The sequence below is a fragment of the Eleginops maclovinus genome, chromosome 1 (genome assembly GCF_036324505.1).
Source record: "Eleginops maclovinus isolate JMC-PN-2008 ecotype Puerto Natales chromosome 1, JC_Emac_rtc_rv5, whole genome shotgun sequence".
Classification (NCBI taxonomy): Eukaryota; Metazoa; Chordata; class Actinopteri; order Perciformes; family Eleginopidae; genus Eleginops; species Eleginops maclovinus.
Genome location: NC_086349.1, coordinates 18497262 through 18512910, shown reverse-complemented (window position 1 = coordinate 18512910; position 15649 = coordinate 18497262). Strand labels below are relative to the sequence as shown.

At 40.0% G+C, this 15649-nt stretch overlaps 3 protein-coding genes across 4 annotated transcripts; 1 reads left to right on the top strand and 2 right to left on the bottom strand.

Moving 5' to 3' along the window:
* Positions 1–558: 558 nt before the first annotated feature.
* LOC134868983 (zinc finger MYM-type protein 1-like) lies at positions 559–3642 on the bottom strand. The gene is made up of 3 exons (XM_063890422.1): positions 3486–3642; positions 3205–3282; positions 559–3028 (listed from the first exon to the last, which is right to left on the bottom strand). The coding sequence occupies exons 1-3, from the start codon at positions 3607–3609 to the stop codon at positions 696–698; spliced, it is 2535 nt and encodes an 844-aa protein (XP_063746492.1). The 5' UTR covers positions 3610–3642; the 3' UTR covers positions 559–695.
* A 3226-nt stretch (positions 3643–6868) lies between these two features.
* LOC134867943 (intermediate filament protein ON3-like) lies at positions 6869–10040 on the bottom strand. 2 transcript variants are annotated; one of them, XM_063888775.1, is made up of 9 exons: positions 9703–10040; positions 9375–9583; positions 9206–9266; positions 8846–8941; positions 8573–8737; positions 8238–8363; positions 7852–8072; positions 7261–7303; positions 6869–7144 (listed from the first exon to the last, which is right to left on the bottom strand). In XM_063888775.1, the coding sequence occupies exons 1-9, from the start codon at positions 9964–9966 to the stop codon at positions 7109–7111; spliced, it is 1221 nt and encodes a 406-aa protein (XP_063744845.1). In that variant the 5' UTR covers positions 9967–10040; the 3' UTR covers positions 6869–7108. The 2 variants fall into 2 exon arrangements, with proteins under 2 accessions (XP_063744845.1, XP_063744836.1); XM_063888766.1 differs by having other exon boundaries at positions 7257–7303; positions 9703–10039.
* A 936-nt stretch (positions 10041–10976) lies between these two features.
* LOC134867955 (deoxyribonuclease-1-like) lies at positions 10977–14753 on the top strand. Its single transcript, XM_063888789.1, has 10 exons — positions 10977–11102; positions 11218–11300; positions 11595–11683; positions 11766–11852; positions 11945–12057; positions 12352–12464; positions 12915–13072; positions 13202–13298; positions 13445–13562; positions 14562–14753. The coding sequence occupies exons 2-10, from the start codon at positions 11220–11222 to the stop codon at positions 14681–14683; spliced, it is 978 nt and encodes a 325-aa protein (XP_063744859.1). The 5' UTR covers positions 10977–11102; positions 11218–11219; the 3' UTR covers positions 14684–14753.
* The last annotated feature ends 896 nt before the right edge of the window (positions 14754–15649 follow it).

Below are 15649 nucleotides of genomic sequence, written 5' to 3'. Positions count from 1 at the left end.
ATCGATTTGGTGTTTGGAGCCACACTAAATTTGCAAACTTGAGTTGTCTAACCAAGGCAGCAACAAGACACCAAAGCACGGCTGGGCACTTGGAAGCACTGGTGCTTTTGAAAACCTTTGGGGACACCCGGGTGGATCTACAGCTCAACGAACAAGTGCGCAGGGAAACAGAGCTCCACAACGAAAGGGTGAACAAAAATAGGGAATTATTGAAAGACTGATTGATTGTGTCCTGTTTTTGGGTAAACAGGAACTTTCATTTAGGGGACACGATGAAAGCGCCGAGTCCAGAAACAGAGGACACTACGTGGAGCTTCTTTCTTTTCTTGCTGAGAACAACACAGATTTGCATTACCACCTGTACACAAACAACATGTTTACTGGGACGTCAGGCAAAATACAAAACGACCTGATTTATGCTATTGCTGAAGTGATGGGAGAAGAGATCAAAATGAAGATTAAAAAAGCACCCTTTGTCGCTGTTATGGTGGACGAGACGTCAGATGTGGGTAATGTAGCACAGCTGGCACTTGTCCTGCGTTATGTGACCAGGCCCGTTTCTAGGATTTTGGGGGCCCTAGGCAAAGAAGTTGTTGGGGGCCTTTAAAAAAAAAATTTCCGCAATTCTGTGCGTTTTAATCACAAAAGAGGTCAAACATACACTGAAAAGTAGCCTTTATTATTTTTTTTATTTCCTACTGAAACTGCTGCTTGCGGCCCTTGGCCTCAGCAAATGCAGACACAATCCCCTCCAAGTCCAAAGACCTGCGGACGTCACTCTCAATTGACATGAGTGCCAGTCCAGAGAGCCTCTCTTGGCTCATAGTTGACCTCATGTAATTCTTTATGCGCTTCAGAGATGAAAAGCTCCTCTCTCCGGAGGCAACCGAGACAGGAAGGGTCAGAAGTAGGCGCAGTGCAATGCTTAAATTGCTGTACAGGTCCAACAGCTTCTCACTGTATATGTAGTCCAGCATTTTAAATGGGCACCTGGATACTTCATCTGGAAAGGTGTGGACAGCAGAGTTGATCTCCAATGCCAAGTCGTCTGCATCAATATCATGGAGGGTTTGTTCCACTTTCCTGCATCTCTCATGCAATTTCCCAGTCTTGATTGTGGCCCTCATGATATCAATGCTGAACAGGAAGTCGTACAGGGCATACACCCCCTCCAGTCTGGAAAATCTGTCTTTTAGGCTGGTGATGGCAGTGTCAACCAAAGGCAGGAAGAAGTCCCTTCTGAAGGCCTCTTCTGGGGTCGATTGGGTTTCATCTGTACTCTCGTAAAGGAACTGCCTTTTCTTTTTACGTTGCCTTTTCTCAGGCAATTTCCTCTCAATTTCCAGATCTTCTGCAATCTCCATTGCATCCGTTTGGCTTGATGCGAGTCCATTTTCCCTGAAATCTTCTAGGTACTCTGTCACTCCCTCGGTTTCTTTTTTCAGTGTTTGCATTGAAACATCCGGGCTCTGGAGGAGCTTGCTCATATGGTTAACCTGATACAAAACGTTGTACCAGGTTATTGTGCACAGAAGAAAGGACCATGTTTTAAGCTCACCATGTAAGCTTTTTGCTGAGGACATGGTCTCTGAGTCCCCCTTCTCTGTAGCATATGTCTCCAGTGCTGACAGTCCGTCTAGTATTTCAGGTAGATGGTACCGCACTACCTTCACACTGTCAATTCGGGCCTCCCATCTCGTCCCTGAAAGTGGCTTAAGGGTGAGCTGCTTCACATGCTGCTTCAAAATTGCCCAGCGGTGCACAGAGGAACTGAAAAGGTTGTACAGTCGTTGCAGCATACCAAAAAAAGACATGGACAACACTGAAGACTTGGCAGCATCTGACACAACCAGATTTAGTGTGTGACTGCTGCATGGGATGCATAGCGCCTTGTTGTTCAGCTCTAAAATTCTTGCCTGCACACCCTGTTTGTGGCCCATCATATTGCTGCCATTGTCGTATGACTGCCCACGGCAATCTGAAATGCTGAGGTTGTGCTTCTCCAACTGGTCAAGCAGGATTTCACTGAGCCCTTTACCAGTTGTGTCTTCAACATGTACAAATCCCAAAAAATGCTCAGCAATAGAAACAGGTGTTTCACAGTTGACAATCCTGAGAACAACAGAAAGTTGTTCCTTGTGGCTGATGTCAGGAGTGCAATCCATGATCACGGAGAAGTATTTTGCTTTGTGCACTCTTCTTGCAATCTCCTGTAGGATTTTGTCTCCGACCAGCTGAATGATTTCGTTCTGAATGACTCCACTCAGGTAATGCACCTTTGTCTCTTTGCATTGTATTCGTCTGATGTGTTCATTCATTACCGGATCAAACTGTGCTAGGAGTTCCACTTGAGCCAGAAAATTCCCATTGTGGCGATCATACACGGTACTGGTAGTTCCTCTCAAAGCCTGGTTGCGTTCTGCCAGATGGGAAACTATGGCAATCACTCTCCGAATCACGCCTTTCCAGTGTTCAACTTCAAGTTGCATCAACTCCATCTGTCTTTGATCAATCAGTGTACTGGTTTGCAGTCTCCTCTGAAGGTCGTGCCACTTTTTCACATTGTCACAGTGCACCTTTGTGCACTCGTGTTTTTTTAGGCGATAGGAAAGGTTCTTCCATCCACCGTAGCCACAGGTCGTTAAGGCATTGTCACGCTCACGCTTCCCGAAAACAGTACAAGGGAAACAGAACACTCCATCTGTGTGGATGGAATACACCAGCCACGATCGATGTATATTCTCACCATTTTTCATGGTTCTTTTGTAACTGTCCTTGGTGAATCTTCGAGGAGGATTGTCTAAGTTTTGCGGGAATTCAATGTCCATGATTTGCACAGGTCCTTTTTTGACTATTTCACAGCGCATACTGCTTGTTAGGACACTGGGCCAACATCCTGGGTCATCACTTAATGTGGTGCTTGCAATACCTACAGGTACCCCAGTTCTGGATGGTGGGGTGGTCTCTGCCATGTCAATGTCATCTTCCTCTTTGTCCTCCTCATGAAGTGGAGATGGAGTTGATGGCACTGTTGAAAACATATAGTTGCAAATTAATTTATAGCACAATTGCCATGTGGTAAGTACAGCAACTAGGGAATGGTGATCTACTTGTATAATGCTTTAAAAAGAAAGGGTCATTTTAATACACTTTCATAGCACATGGGTGTTAGGTGATAAGTTGAAATTGTGCGGCTTAATGCACCTTCTGTTGAACCACTGCTGGGAAGTGGTGTGGATGCTTCCACTTGCTCCTCCTCAAGTCGTGATGGAGTTGATGGCACTGCTGAAAAATATGTAATTACAAATTAATTCATGGCACAGTTTCATGTGTGAAGTACGACAACTAAATGCTTAAGGTATGGTGATCTACTTGTGTAACGCTTTATAGCAAATGGTCATTTTAATACACTTTCACAGCACATGCTGCTATAACTTTGGGTCACTATGATAGGTGATAAGTTGAAATTGTGCGGCTTAATGCACCTTCTGTTGAACCACTGCTGGGAAGTGGTGTGGACGCCGCAATGTTGTCTTCCACTTGCTCCTCCTCATAAACATGTGACGAAGACGATGTTGATGGCCCTGGTGCAAAAATAAATAAATACATAAATAATATTCTTTTTATTTATATTGCACATTTTGCATGCATTGATCTCAACAACTCAGTTATTCATTAACATTAGTGAATGTCCCACATATTTGAAATGTCCAGAAGACTCTGTGGGCAAGTGGAATGAATACACACAACTATGACTTGAATTAGAAAAATGTAAAGTCATTTTGATAACATCAAGTGTGTTGATAGAAGGCACTAATAATAGGTAGAAAAGAACGTTACCTTCAGTAGCACCAGAGACAACACTTGGTAGAGCGGGATGAAGAAATTTCAGCAATGCCCCTTGGAGAAAGAATAAGTACTGTATGATTAGCTTGGTTATTTTTCAAATGCTTTTGAAATCCTATCATTTTACAGTCTGATAATTGTGGTGAAATAGATATTAAAAGCATTACACACAGTTCCTACTAGGCGGTTTAGTGGCGGTTTCTATACGACTACAGGTGAAGCACTGCTTCACCAAAAAAAAGTAAAAAAAATAATAATAATAAAATCTTACAATAATCCCGTTTTCACTGGTTTGAAAACAGAAATACAGTCACTAAGACGAGCTGTTTTCCTGAAATCAATTCTGTGAGTGGCAACAGCGCCATCCCCGCACCCGTGGTGTGTCTGTGTCAGACATTCCGTTGTCCGGTAATTACCGGACATTGGCCGGGAAAAAAAATAAATGTCCGAGAAAATGAAATCTCACCGGTCAAAGTGTCCGTTTGAAATTGACTAATAATCCCTCTATCTAACTCAATTTGATTTTCAGAATAATACTACCATTTAGGCTAAGTCTAATGTAGTAACACAGTAGCCTATTAGAATAAAATAATTTAACCTAACAGGCCTACAAATACATCGGAAGGTGTATGGCGTGTGATTGGCCCACGAGCGTTTGCGTGCAGCAAAGATTCTACCGCGAAAAGCGTAAACATGACAACCACTTTGTTTATTGAATGCGGCTAGCGTCTTCTGCTAACAAACAAATAGGCTACGTCGGCTATTGTTAAAATATGGCCGGTCCCAGGCAGAGTAGCCTTAAAAGTTTTTTTCTGAAAGATGCGACGACTCCAGATGCGACTCACAAGAGAGGTGCTGCTGCTGCTGCTGCTGATGATGATGACCGGTCTGTGCACGTCAAGACCGTTGATATAACTTACGTGTAGCCTATTGTTGGGCTGTTAAAAGTCTTAATTGTATGTGGGTAAGGGGGATTAGTTTATTAAACTAAATAGAAATATTTGTATTTATTTTTTTATTTGTTTGATATATATGGAAGGATGATTGGTTCATCAGATACGTCTCTTAAAATTAACTCGGGCACCTCGTGCAAATAACGCACGGGGTCGTTTGCGCAATAAGTGTTCACGTAATTATTTGAAAGTAAGGCCAATAAATGTGTTAAATTATTTTTGTGTGTCAAATTGTCATTTTGTAAGCTACTAGTCTACTTCAAATGTTTCTACACTAGCCTCATTAGGAACGATGGAATATTTGACCGTGGTGTTATCAAAATGTCCGGAAGGTGAAACCTCGGCCGGTCACTTTGACCGGCAGATTTTTTTTCTAACGGAAACCCTGGTCTGTGTGTGTCTGTGTACTGTCTGTGTCCCATAGAAAAAGCTCAAAGCTATCGGTACAGTTTTTAACGGTGGTCCAGTGGTATTTACAGCTATCATGGAGACCAACAACAACAAACAGCAGAATAGGTTTAGAAAAGGATTAATTGACACTAAAGTGGCTGTTTTCTTCATGTGGCTGATCTGCGCCGGGATGTTAACCGTTAAAATGTAAATAAAGTAAGTAAATCAACCCAATGGTATTCTAGCAAAATTATTGTAAACTCCCATGTTAATCTCCTATTAAATAGCTAGCTACTACAGGAATAACTATTTCACTGGTTGTCTCAAGGCTCTAACGACTGAAAACATATGTGAAGTTTATTTAGGATATTAAGAGGAATTAATCGTTGATCAATTTGGCCAGCTGATAACGTTATGAACTTATAGTGAAGTCAAAGGTAGCAGTTTAAGTTTGGTTAGCATGCTAGCATGCCAAACCACTGGTTCCTAGCTAGTCGTCGTTACAACCTCGCTACTCTAGCAAAATATGGTATACCCTGCCTGGCACAATTTTCATGTTGATTGTGTATATTCTACTTACCGGTGTCTTGTTTTCTTTTCTGCTCCTCTTCCCTTTTCTTCTTCTTTTTTTGATTGCCGGAGAGATAATTTCGCTTCATTTTAATTTTTCACTTTTCACTTGCACTTGACACTGTCGCGCTAATGCATGGGAAAGGGGGGCCCCCTCGAGCTGGGGTATTTCGACTACAATGTGTCGTTGCGCTTTTCGGACATCGCATGCTCTAGGGAGGCGCTGTTGCTGCCCTCGCAGTCGCAGCAGAGCCCTTCATATACAGATGACTGCTTATTATTATGAAGCTATTTAAAATCGTCATTGCTGTTGAATACATGACCTGTCTTATTGGTATGCATGTTGTTTGATTCATGTTGCATTTGTATCAGACTTTTCTTTGAATTTTGAAAAAAAAAAAAAAAAAAAATCTTAACCTGTCGTCTTTGGGGGGCCTCCTCCTACTCGGGGGCCCTAGGCAATTGCCTACCATGCCTACCTGAACGCGACGGGCCTGTATGTGACAGACACAGGTGTCAAGGAGCGGTTTGTCAGATAATCTGATTAATTAAGTTAACTGTAAATGCTGATGTATTGATTATAAATGCTTCGGAAATATTAATATAACTCTGTTGTACTTGACTATGTTAAGGTGATGCAACGCCCGGTTATACTGCGTTTCTGTCTAAATGTATAGTTTCTAGAGCCATGGCGTCATAATGATGGTATTAAGAGGTGGAATAATTCAGGTAGGACTGTGTAGGACATCACTGAAGGCCTAGGTGTGAAATGCACGGCCCGCCACTGATATATATATGTATTTGTATATATATGTGCAGTTTGTTGTGTGTGAGTGCACCGTCAGGATTGCTACTCAATTTTGTTGTAGGCTACTTGTGTGCAAGGACAATAAAGGAATCTAATCTAATGTATATGCTGGTTTATTCTGGTCAGAGCTCAGTCTAATATTCTTTTCTGCAGGCTTGAGCAAGCCGTATTTTCCCCTTAAAAGATGAAAAGCAGAAATTTGCGTCATATTTTAATGAAGATTTGAAGAAATGAATAACAAATTACAATACATTTTGCATCTACTTAAATATTACCCAACAAAAATGAGGACACATGATCATGCAACTGAGCACATCTTTATTAAAAAAACAAAACAGGAAGTGGTCATTCATGTTTCATTCAATGGGAGGGGAAATAATGTCTCATTGGTGCAGTTGTCTTATTGCAGGTTACAAGATATTAATGCAAAGGTTAGAGTTAAATGGTCACAGGGATCCAGCAGGCTGATATCCTGTAGCTTTTTTGCATTAGTTCCATGATGTTATGTCCTGGGTCTCCACCGTCTTGATGAGGATTGGATTTACCCTTCGCGACCTGGGGCTGTCAACCTGGACGACTGTGGTGGAGAGAGGACAGAGGAACATTTTACTTACAATCACACACATTACACACAGTCATAACAATTACCAAAAAAAGTGCTAAAAATCTCGAGTTTAAAAAGTATTTACTTGCGTTTGGCACAGTTTGGATGTTCACAATGGAGTTCTGTCCAATTCTGTGAGTGAGAAAGCAGAAATTGGATACAACACAACTACTAGCCCTGATGTTGAATGGAATTGTTTTTTTTTTACAGGAATTCGCTTCATGGTACAAATAAAAGTCTGTTTGTTTTGTGTGAAATAACCTCATTGTTGCCACTTGTTGGTGGAAATCCCTTACTACAACTGCGGGTGTCACCAACCATTAAATACCAGTGACTTCATGGATGAAAACATGGATGAGTGTTAGGTTGGCAATGTAGGTCAGATTACCAACACAACTACTTTAAAAAGTAGACCAAACTGTTGGCGATCGAGTTTACTTGAAATCATAGTTGGCAACAGGTTTTGACAACAAAAATAAAATGTGGAATGCGTCTGCTGCACAAAGATAATATTTGTGTAACTCTACATCTTTTGTCCGAAAAGAAATGTTATTATTATTATAATAAGGCTGAAAATCTATTTAATTTTCAAAAATGCCCCCATCAAAAACCTTATTTGCCCTTCAATCATTGAGATGATATGACGTTATGAGAACTTCACAGTGCTGAGATACCACTACCTTTCCTCCTCTCCCTCCAGCAGTTTCCTGTAAGTGGAGATCTCTATGTCCAGGCCCAGCTTGACATTCATAAGCTCCTGGTACTGTCTGAGCTGCAGAGCCATGTCATGCTTTGCCCTCTGCAGAGCCAGCTCCAGGTCCCTGATGCGAGCCTTGGCATCCTGCATGGCCCCCTCCCCGCGCTGCTCAGCTTCGGTTACCTGGCCCTCAACGTTGGCATGCTGAAAACATTTCAAGAATGGATGGTGTCCGCATTTATTTACACCTTTCAGCAAATACAACGTAAGGTTCAAAGGGAGCATTACCATCAAACTGTAAGACTGACCTACAAATGTAGGCGCTTTTGACTCATAACATTCCAGACACTCTTTAAACTTTTCACTCACCTGTGCCTTTACAGCCAGGATCTCCTTCTGCAGGCGGCTGATCATTCGATTGAGCTCAGATATTTCCCCCTTGGCACTGCGCAGATCACTGCCATACTGGTCGGCCGTGGCTGTGACCTGGTCAAACTGGTGCCAGCAGATAACAAACAGAGGATGTGAGATTAGTAATGATCAGGTTTGAAAACGGCGGTACCTGTCAAAAAACAGGGTCTTCTAGTAGATTTACGAGCTTAAGCCTACTGCTGAACCCATTCATGTTTCTAGCTTGAGGAACTTGTTTTACTGCAATTTCACGACAGAAAAGATTGTTCATTATTTGTACTTAGGTTTTTTACCTTGCTCTTGTGCCAGCTTTCAGCCTCTTGACGACTGCGACCGGCAATCTCCTCATACTGAGCCTTGACATCTGCCACGATCTGATCCATGTTTAGGGCTCGGGAGTTGTCCATCTGCACCACCACAGAGGTTGTCTTCAGGCTATCCTGCATCTCACACAGTTCCTTTAAAAAATAAATAAACACAGCAACGGTAAGAAGAGGAAATCCACAACACAACAAGCTGCATATGTTTTCTTATATTTTAAAAATGTTCAGTGAACGTTTGCATACCTGGTCATAGAGAGCCTTGAGGAAGTTGACTTCATCACTTATCATAGACACCCTGTCATCTAGATCCACCTTGGACATATAGCCTCCGTCCACATCCTGCAGGCAGCCAGAAAAAAACACAATGTTTAAGCCTTTGCATTTGAAAGACACCTTTAAAATTAATGTCAATATGAGGCCCGGAATATTCAAATATAACCCTCGCAAAAGATAATACAATTTTGTGGATTTACATGTTTTTTAATAAAGAAATTGCTTGTAAAACACTATACTGTGCTTTTACATCATTAAGAAAAAAACATATCAATCATCGTTTTATTATGTTTTAAAAATAATTATCTATCATAGCCATCATGACTGTACCTTTTTGAGCATGACAAACTCATTCTCTGCATCATTCCTTTTGTTGATCTGTTCCTCATACCTGAAACAGCCCAGGTATATCAGATTATTCATGTAAAGCTTGCACATCAGACAACACGTCTAAAATCTCAAACTTAAATACAATTTATTTTATTTCACACTTTCTTACATTGTCTTGCTTTTGTTCACACTTTCGTGCATGACACTGTTCTCCATGTCAAGTCTGTGTTTGTCATTGTTGAGAAACTCCAGTTGCTGCTGCAGGCTGGTGATGTAGGACTTCAGCATGGGTTCAACAGATGAGGAAGCGGTCGTCTGTTCCTGCATCATTTTCCACTTGGTCTCCAGCATTTTGTTCTGCTGCTCCAGGAACCTTACCTGTGGCACGATTAGAAAATACCCCACAAATCAAACATCTTTTGCAGAGATAATATAATTGTTGGAATAAATCTCACATTCAACTTCCCTCAGCAAGAGTTGAGGAGAAGTCCTCTTACCTTATCAATGAATGTGGCAAAACGATTGTTAAGACCTTTAATCTGCTCTTTCTCCTTGTTGCGAACCATTTGTACGTTAGGGTCGATGTCGACGTTTATCGGGGTGAGCAGGCTCTTGTTGACAGTCACAGCTTGAATGGAAGCCCCCTGATAATCCCCGCTGCTCATCCTGGGGATGGAGTATGATCCCATGGACATGCTACTGAAGCCCCCAGAAGACGTGCGTAGTCCTGGACGGCTGCTGCGCTTGCTTCTCATACTCATGGTTGGAGATTTGATCACTGGAGGGGATGGAGAGTTTCGGTGGTGGTTAAGCTCTGTTTGTTGACCTCTTCATCTTTTGGGTTCTTCTTTATAGGCAGGTGTGGGTGTGGCGCGATAAGGAAGTTATGCAGCTCCCAAATGTGGGTAAACCAGTCTGTCACAAGTCTTCTGTTCTCCCACCTACCCCCTCAGTAAAAGTCGCAAGGTTTCAGTTCAGCTGGAATTCAAGCCTGCGTCTCGGTTTCAGGTGTACTGCATTTGAGTAATAATGAAGTGTATTCTAGAGTAAAGCACTGGGTATTTGCAGAAATATGATTCAAGAAGTATAGAAGAGCCCAAATCTTTAGTGATAATGGATTAAAGCGTGTGGAACCAGAATAATCATTTACGTTGGCTTTATGCCCAAATGAGATTCCATTGTCGGAAACAGATTTATGGCATTTGTCTTTCCTCATGCTGTCTGGAGTGTTTGTATTCAACAAGTGTTGCTGTTTTATTGTGTAAGTTTATGAGTGTTCATGTATACTAATTTATACTCTTGTCAAGCACTTCTTGACATTTTCTGTAAAAGGTGCTTTACTAAAGTAAGTTTTATTTCTCTAGTGCTTTCTTTTCACCAACAAGTGACACTAGCTACTAAAAGGAAAATAACAATTGGTTAAGTTCTCCAAAAAAGGAGACAATAACATGCTGTACAAAAACACCTCGAAAATGTACCTTGTCAGATGTACTAGTTTTGTGAGAGTCTTACAAAACATTTTTTAGTTAACTTCCTGAGATTATAAAAATATGATAACCTTTGTTATCACATCAGTTATCAACCTTTTTCTTTCTGATAACATTTAAAAGAAGACATGTTGTAACTGTTACAAACATACTGACACAAGGCTAAACGTTATGTCATAATACTATACAGTATGTTGGGGACAGCCTGTTGTAAACAAAAGACTGGGCTGTCAAACAATCTTTTATCCTCTCCTTTTAACTCTCCTTCCATTTCTTTAAAGAGGGATTAGACCAATCATCTTCTTGCTTTAAAATAACCACCAACCCTACTGAGAAAATAAGTTCCTCATACAACCAGGTGTGGTTTTATTCTGGAGTCAAGACTGTGCCACTGAACCTGCTCATTCTAGGTGCGTAATGCTGGGAGGAAAATTGCTGGGAGAGTGACTGTGTCGTCTTTATGTACTGAATGTTTTTAAAGATATATTTTACAGAAATTCCCATTTCTTTAATTGCATGTGTCAGATATGAAGATCGCCTCGTTCAATGCACAGAGGTTCGGACAGACCAAAGTCTCAGATCCAGACGTCCTGTCAACTCTTGTCAAGGTAAACACTCCTCTTTGGTACAGAAATGATTCAGTAAAAGATCAGTAACTATAACGATAAGGCTGTCGTTTTAAAAACGCATGGCTCTATCTCTGTTGTGATTTTTGGGATGCAGCCAAGAGCGACCAAGAAATAATTGGCGGTTTGTGCTATGAAGTGTAAAAACATTTCCTTGATGACACCTTGATAATTACACCTGCCCTTGAAGGCTGTAATTTATTCAATTTGAAAGGAGTAAAAATCACAAATGACACGCATTAAAGGTTATAATGTGTCCTTTTTCGTCTTTTGTAGATTGTGTCGCGATACGACATCATAGTGATAATCGAGGTGGTGGATGTGACCGGAGCTGCTGTTAAACTGTTCTTAAAAGAACTAAATGAGTGAGTTCACTTCTTTTCTTTTTTTTTGTTGAAGATGGTTGTTGTTTTAATTACGTGAACGCTTACTTGATTGTCTTATCAGAGTCAACACCACGCAACACTACGCTATGCAGCTCAGTATGCGCCTGGGGAGGAACAGATACAAGGAACAGTTTTTGTTCCTTTACAGGTAACATCAAATCACACTATCACAAATTTTAAACTTTTGAAAAGTTACCTTCAAACAGTTGCACTAAAAGACATTTTTTGTCCAACTAAAAGGGATGATGTCGTTGATCTGATTGACTGCTATCAATATGAAGACAACCAAGTGAACGACATGGATGCCTTTGCAAGAGAACCATATATTCTCCGCTTTAAACCACACAACACAGGTCAGTCTTGTCCTGAGTTTTAGGTGAAAACAGGGCGTTGAAGTTTGGGTATCAAAGTAAAATGACATAACACCTGTGTTGCGTCTGAGTCATGGCTATATACAGACTGTGTTTTTGTCTCAAGGTGAATGCTAAAGATTGATTTTGGCATGTTATTCAACGGAGCAGAAGCAGAGGGCAGGTTTATCAAGTTATGTCAATCAACGGCTCCTGTCTGCGTTCACATGTGTAAGATACGTCATGACGGGGCATGTAATCGGAGAGATGATCATTTGTATCCATCTGTGGTTGCAGTGTTGAAGGATATAGTGCTGATCCCGGTCCACACCAAACCATGGGACTCTGAGAGAGAGCTGGATGAGCTGTATGAGGTCTGTCTGCTGGTCAAAGACAAATGGAAAACTGATGTGAGTGCATGATGTTCAGTATCAAATATTCACGGTTTCTTCTAATAGTAGTGCTTTCATATGTTCAAGGTGGAACAAATGTTTGAGCAGACAGTGGAAAAAGTATTCTGAGTGGATATAAATGTAGCATAATACTTGACTCGTTGATTTACTGTAAATAATCAAATTGAGTGGAGTCTGCTTCACAAAAGTATTCAGACTGCTTTATTTATATGATAACCTGCAAAAAGCTACTATAATGTCTAAGTAAATCATATATATTATATATGATATTTGTTTTCACAATGCATAGACCTTATTTTATACTCCCACACCAGAGGAATCACACCAACGGGCTATAGAATACATTTTAAAATGTTTTGTCATGGCTCTCCTGATTAGAGTTCTCTGTATCCCTACTAGAGGATACTTGTATCAGCACTAACAATGGCAATTTCTGATTTCTTCTAGAACATAATGATCCTGGGAGATTTCAATGCAGATGGTGTGTATGTCAACCGTAAGGAGATGCAGGGGATTCGCATTCGCAGCGACAAGAATTTCCATTGGCTAATCAGTGATGACGTGGACACGACGGCAAACACATCAAACGACCACACCTACGACCGGCATGTGTTCATTAATAAACACCCAACAATTCAGAGGAGATGGTTTCAGATTGTGGCAGAATTATTTCTGTCAGAAAGAAGCATTGTTAACATTATATTTAAATAATGTAATTCATGTATTTACCACAGGATTGTTGTATATGGAGAAGATATGCTTGCAGCCATTGTGCCAAACTCAGCCAAGCCATTTCATTTCAACAAAGAGTTTGCTATGACTGAAGAAAAGGTGAGTTGTCCCTCATACTGCATCTTGTGGTCTCTACATACTAAAGTTAAACGTCATCTAATAACCAACATATTCTGCACTTGCACAACTTGTTTTCTCTTTTCTTGTGGCAACATTTCTCACTCATTATGTGCATCCTCCCACAGGCCCTGAAGGTGAGCGACCGCTACCCTGTTGAGGTCGAGTTCGGTAAAGCTCCTCCTTTCTGGATTACAAAGAGCAACCAAAGAAGTGTTGATACATCAGTTCACAGAGCTGTCACAGGTAAAAAACAAACTATACAAACTGTAATTTACTGACAGACATAAAGTAAAGTATTTGGGAGAGGTGCAAAGAGTACTTTGTTTAGACATTTCACTGCAATGGGGCCTTTTTCAAAGAGGGTCATGCACATAATGAAAGGGAATGCTTGGAATTTGGGTGTTTCTTGTAAAAACAATTACAGCTTTTACTGTTATGCCTTTATTGTGATGGTGCAGAACCATTGGAATGTGTTATTAAGTCTAATACAAAGATATCAATTAATTGTTTAAAATGAGAGTCTTGTGATTTTTTTGTGCACATGCTTTACATTTTGTGATTGACCAATTCCAATGCTTCTATAGAAATCTCAGTAAAAGACCAAAACCATTAATGAATTGATCATATTACAAGTATTTCCTGTGTGTCTAAAGCCTGAATGATAGTACACCTGTGTGCCATGCTGTAAACCTTTACTACAAAGCCAAACCACAGTAACGGTACTCAAAATTGATTCAAGATCAGAAATGACTTTTTTTATCCTTTTTTTTTTTTTTACTATCTAAACTCACTTCAGTTAGTTTATATCAAACTGCCTTAGTCTCCGGTGCACCAAATCCAAGGCATGAAACAAAACATATACAATTTATTTTAAGTAAAGTTCAGTAAAAACTAGAGTCAGGCTGTTTTAAAGTGGTCTTTACAATATATATGCTTGGGGCTGAAGTCAGTGAAAGGGCAGGAAGTCAAAAAGTGCTTAGAGGCAGACACACTAAATGCATGTGTTTTACTCTAGCTTTACTTTTTTCCTCATATGTTGTCTTCTTGCTGACAACAACAACAACAGATTACAATCAGCCTTTGAGATAAAAGCATAGTCAACTGACACTAGTGTTTATTTTTTCTTGTGTACATGAATATATTTTGAGGCCAAACCATGGCAATTGTACCTATAAATTCAATCCAGTGACAGTTATTACACACTATGCCTGTGATTCATTATGTGTGTTTTTCCTCTTACAGAAAGTCTGCAGGATGATGTGTTGACACTGCAGAAGGAAAACCTCCTGCTGGAGCGAGAAAAACTTCAACTACAGATCACTTTATTAAAACAACGGCTTGGCAAACTCAAGCTGAAACAATGACTATAAGATCTCAAACAAGACTGATTATGTTAAGCTGTATTTCTTTTAATAAATAATGCTTTTTATTTGATATGAAACATTGTGGCCTATATTTAAGGTTTGTCTGGCACCTGTGAAAGGAAGTGGTGTGCATTTGGGCGAGGCTATTGTTCATTTCTTAAATTGCTGAAGTTTTTGAGGCTAATCCATCAGGCGCAATACTTATATAGGAATGTAGTTAGGTTTGTTTGCACCAAAATACATTTCTTTCGCAAACCCGGAAGACACAGTATAAATGGGTTTCTCAATACACCTGAAAATTCACGACATGGATGCCATTTTCAAAGAGATCCTGTCTAAACTCCCCTATTTCTAACCCACAACCATTTAGAAATTCAAAAAGACATATCAAAAATAATTTGGTGTTAAAATTTAGAAAAGCAATTTTCTCTTGTCATCTTCTCTAATATCCTGGCAAGACCTTTTTTAGATTTGTCAATAATCATTTTAAAACTTTACATCAAGGAAACAAGTGCTCTTGTTTTTTATAAACCTAAATAAAAAATAATAAATGTGATAATGATTTAAGCATTTCAATAAGGTATGAATGTAAATGTAATAGAAACTGAATATTGTGGTTTTTCTGAAGGATGTGTGAGCAATATGTAAAACTATCGTCTAATTTGATCATCAAAAAGGCTATCAGTCCAAGATATATAATATAATTATGTTTAATAATATTTTTGTGTAGTGTGAAATACCCCTGACCCTTTTGTTTTTTCGATTTGCATATACTATCCCCGGTATACTGAATTTAAGAAATGAGAGAGAATTGGTGTGGCAGTGTGTCTGGTCTATTGGTCAGACAGTGAGATGATGATTTATAACAATGATTTTTTTTTTAAATTAAAGAGCAACTGTAGGGTGTTTATCGTAGTAAACAGATTTCTTTGCAAAAGGCTAATTCTGTTATTGAACGTGTGCTGC

What these genes read in the sequence shown, in the direction of transcription:
- LOC134868983 (XM_063890422.1), bottom strand. Translation starts at nt 3,609, where the DNA reads ATGTATTTATTTATTTTTGCACCAGGGCCATCAACATCGTCTTCGTCA. An exon ending in CAGCAGTGGTTCAACAGAAG is followed by an intron (nt 3,283 to 3,485) that starts GTGCATTAAGCC and finishes ATTTTTCAGCAG; the next exon opens with TGCCATCAACTCCATCACGA. An exon ending in CAGCAGTGGTTCAACAGAAG is followed by an intron (nt 3,029 to 3,204) that starts GTGCATTAAGCC and finishes TGTTTTCAACAG; the next exon opens with TGCCATCAACTCCATCTCCA.
- LOC134867943 (XM_063888766.1), bottom strand. Translation starts at nt 9,966, where the DNA reads ATGAGTATGAGAAGCAAGCGCAGCAGCCGTCCAGGACTACGCACGTCT. An exon ending in GTGAACAAAAGCAAGACAAT is followed by an intron (nt 9,267 to 9,374) that starts GTAAGAAAGTGT and finishes GGGCTGTTTCAG; the next exon opens with GTATGAGGAACAGATCAACA. An exon ending in AAAGCTGGCACAAGAGCAAG is followed by an intron (nt 8,364 to 8,572) that starts GTAAAAAACCTA and finishes TGCTGGCACCAG; the next exon opens with TTTGACCAGGTCACAGCCAC.
- LOC134867955 (XM_063888789.1), top strand. Translation starts at nt 11,220, where the DNA reads ATGAAGATCGCCTCGTTCAATGCACAGAGGTTCGGACAGACCAAAGTC. An exon ending in CTTTAAACCACACAACACAG is followed by an intron (nt 12,058 to 12,351) that starts GTCAGTCTTGTC and finishes CTGTGGTTGCAG; the next exon opens with TGTTGAAGGATATAGTGCTG. An exon ending in TTGCTATGACTGAAGAAAAG is followed by an intron (nt 13,299 to 13,444) that starts GTGAGTTGTCCC and finishes ATCCTCCCACAG; the next exon opens with GCCCTGAAGGTGAGCGACCG.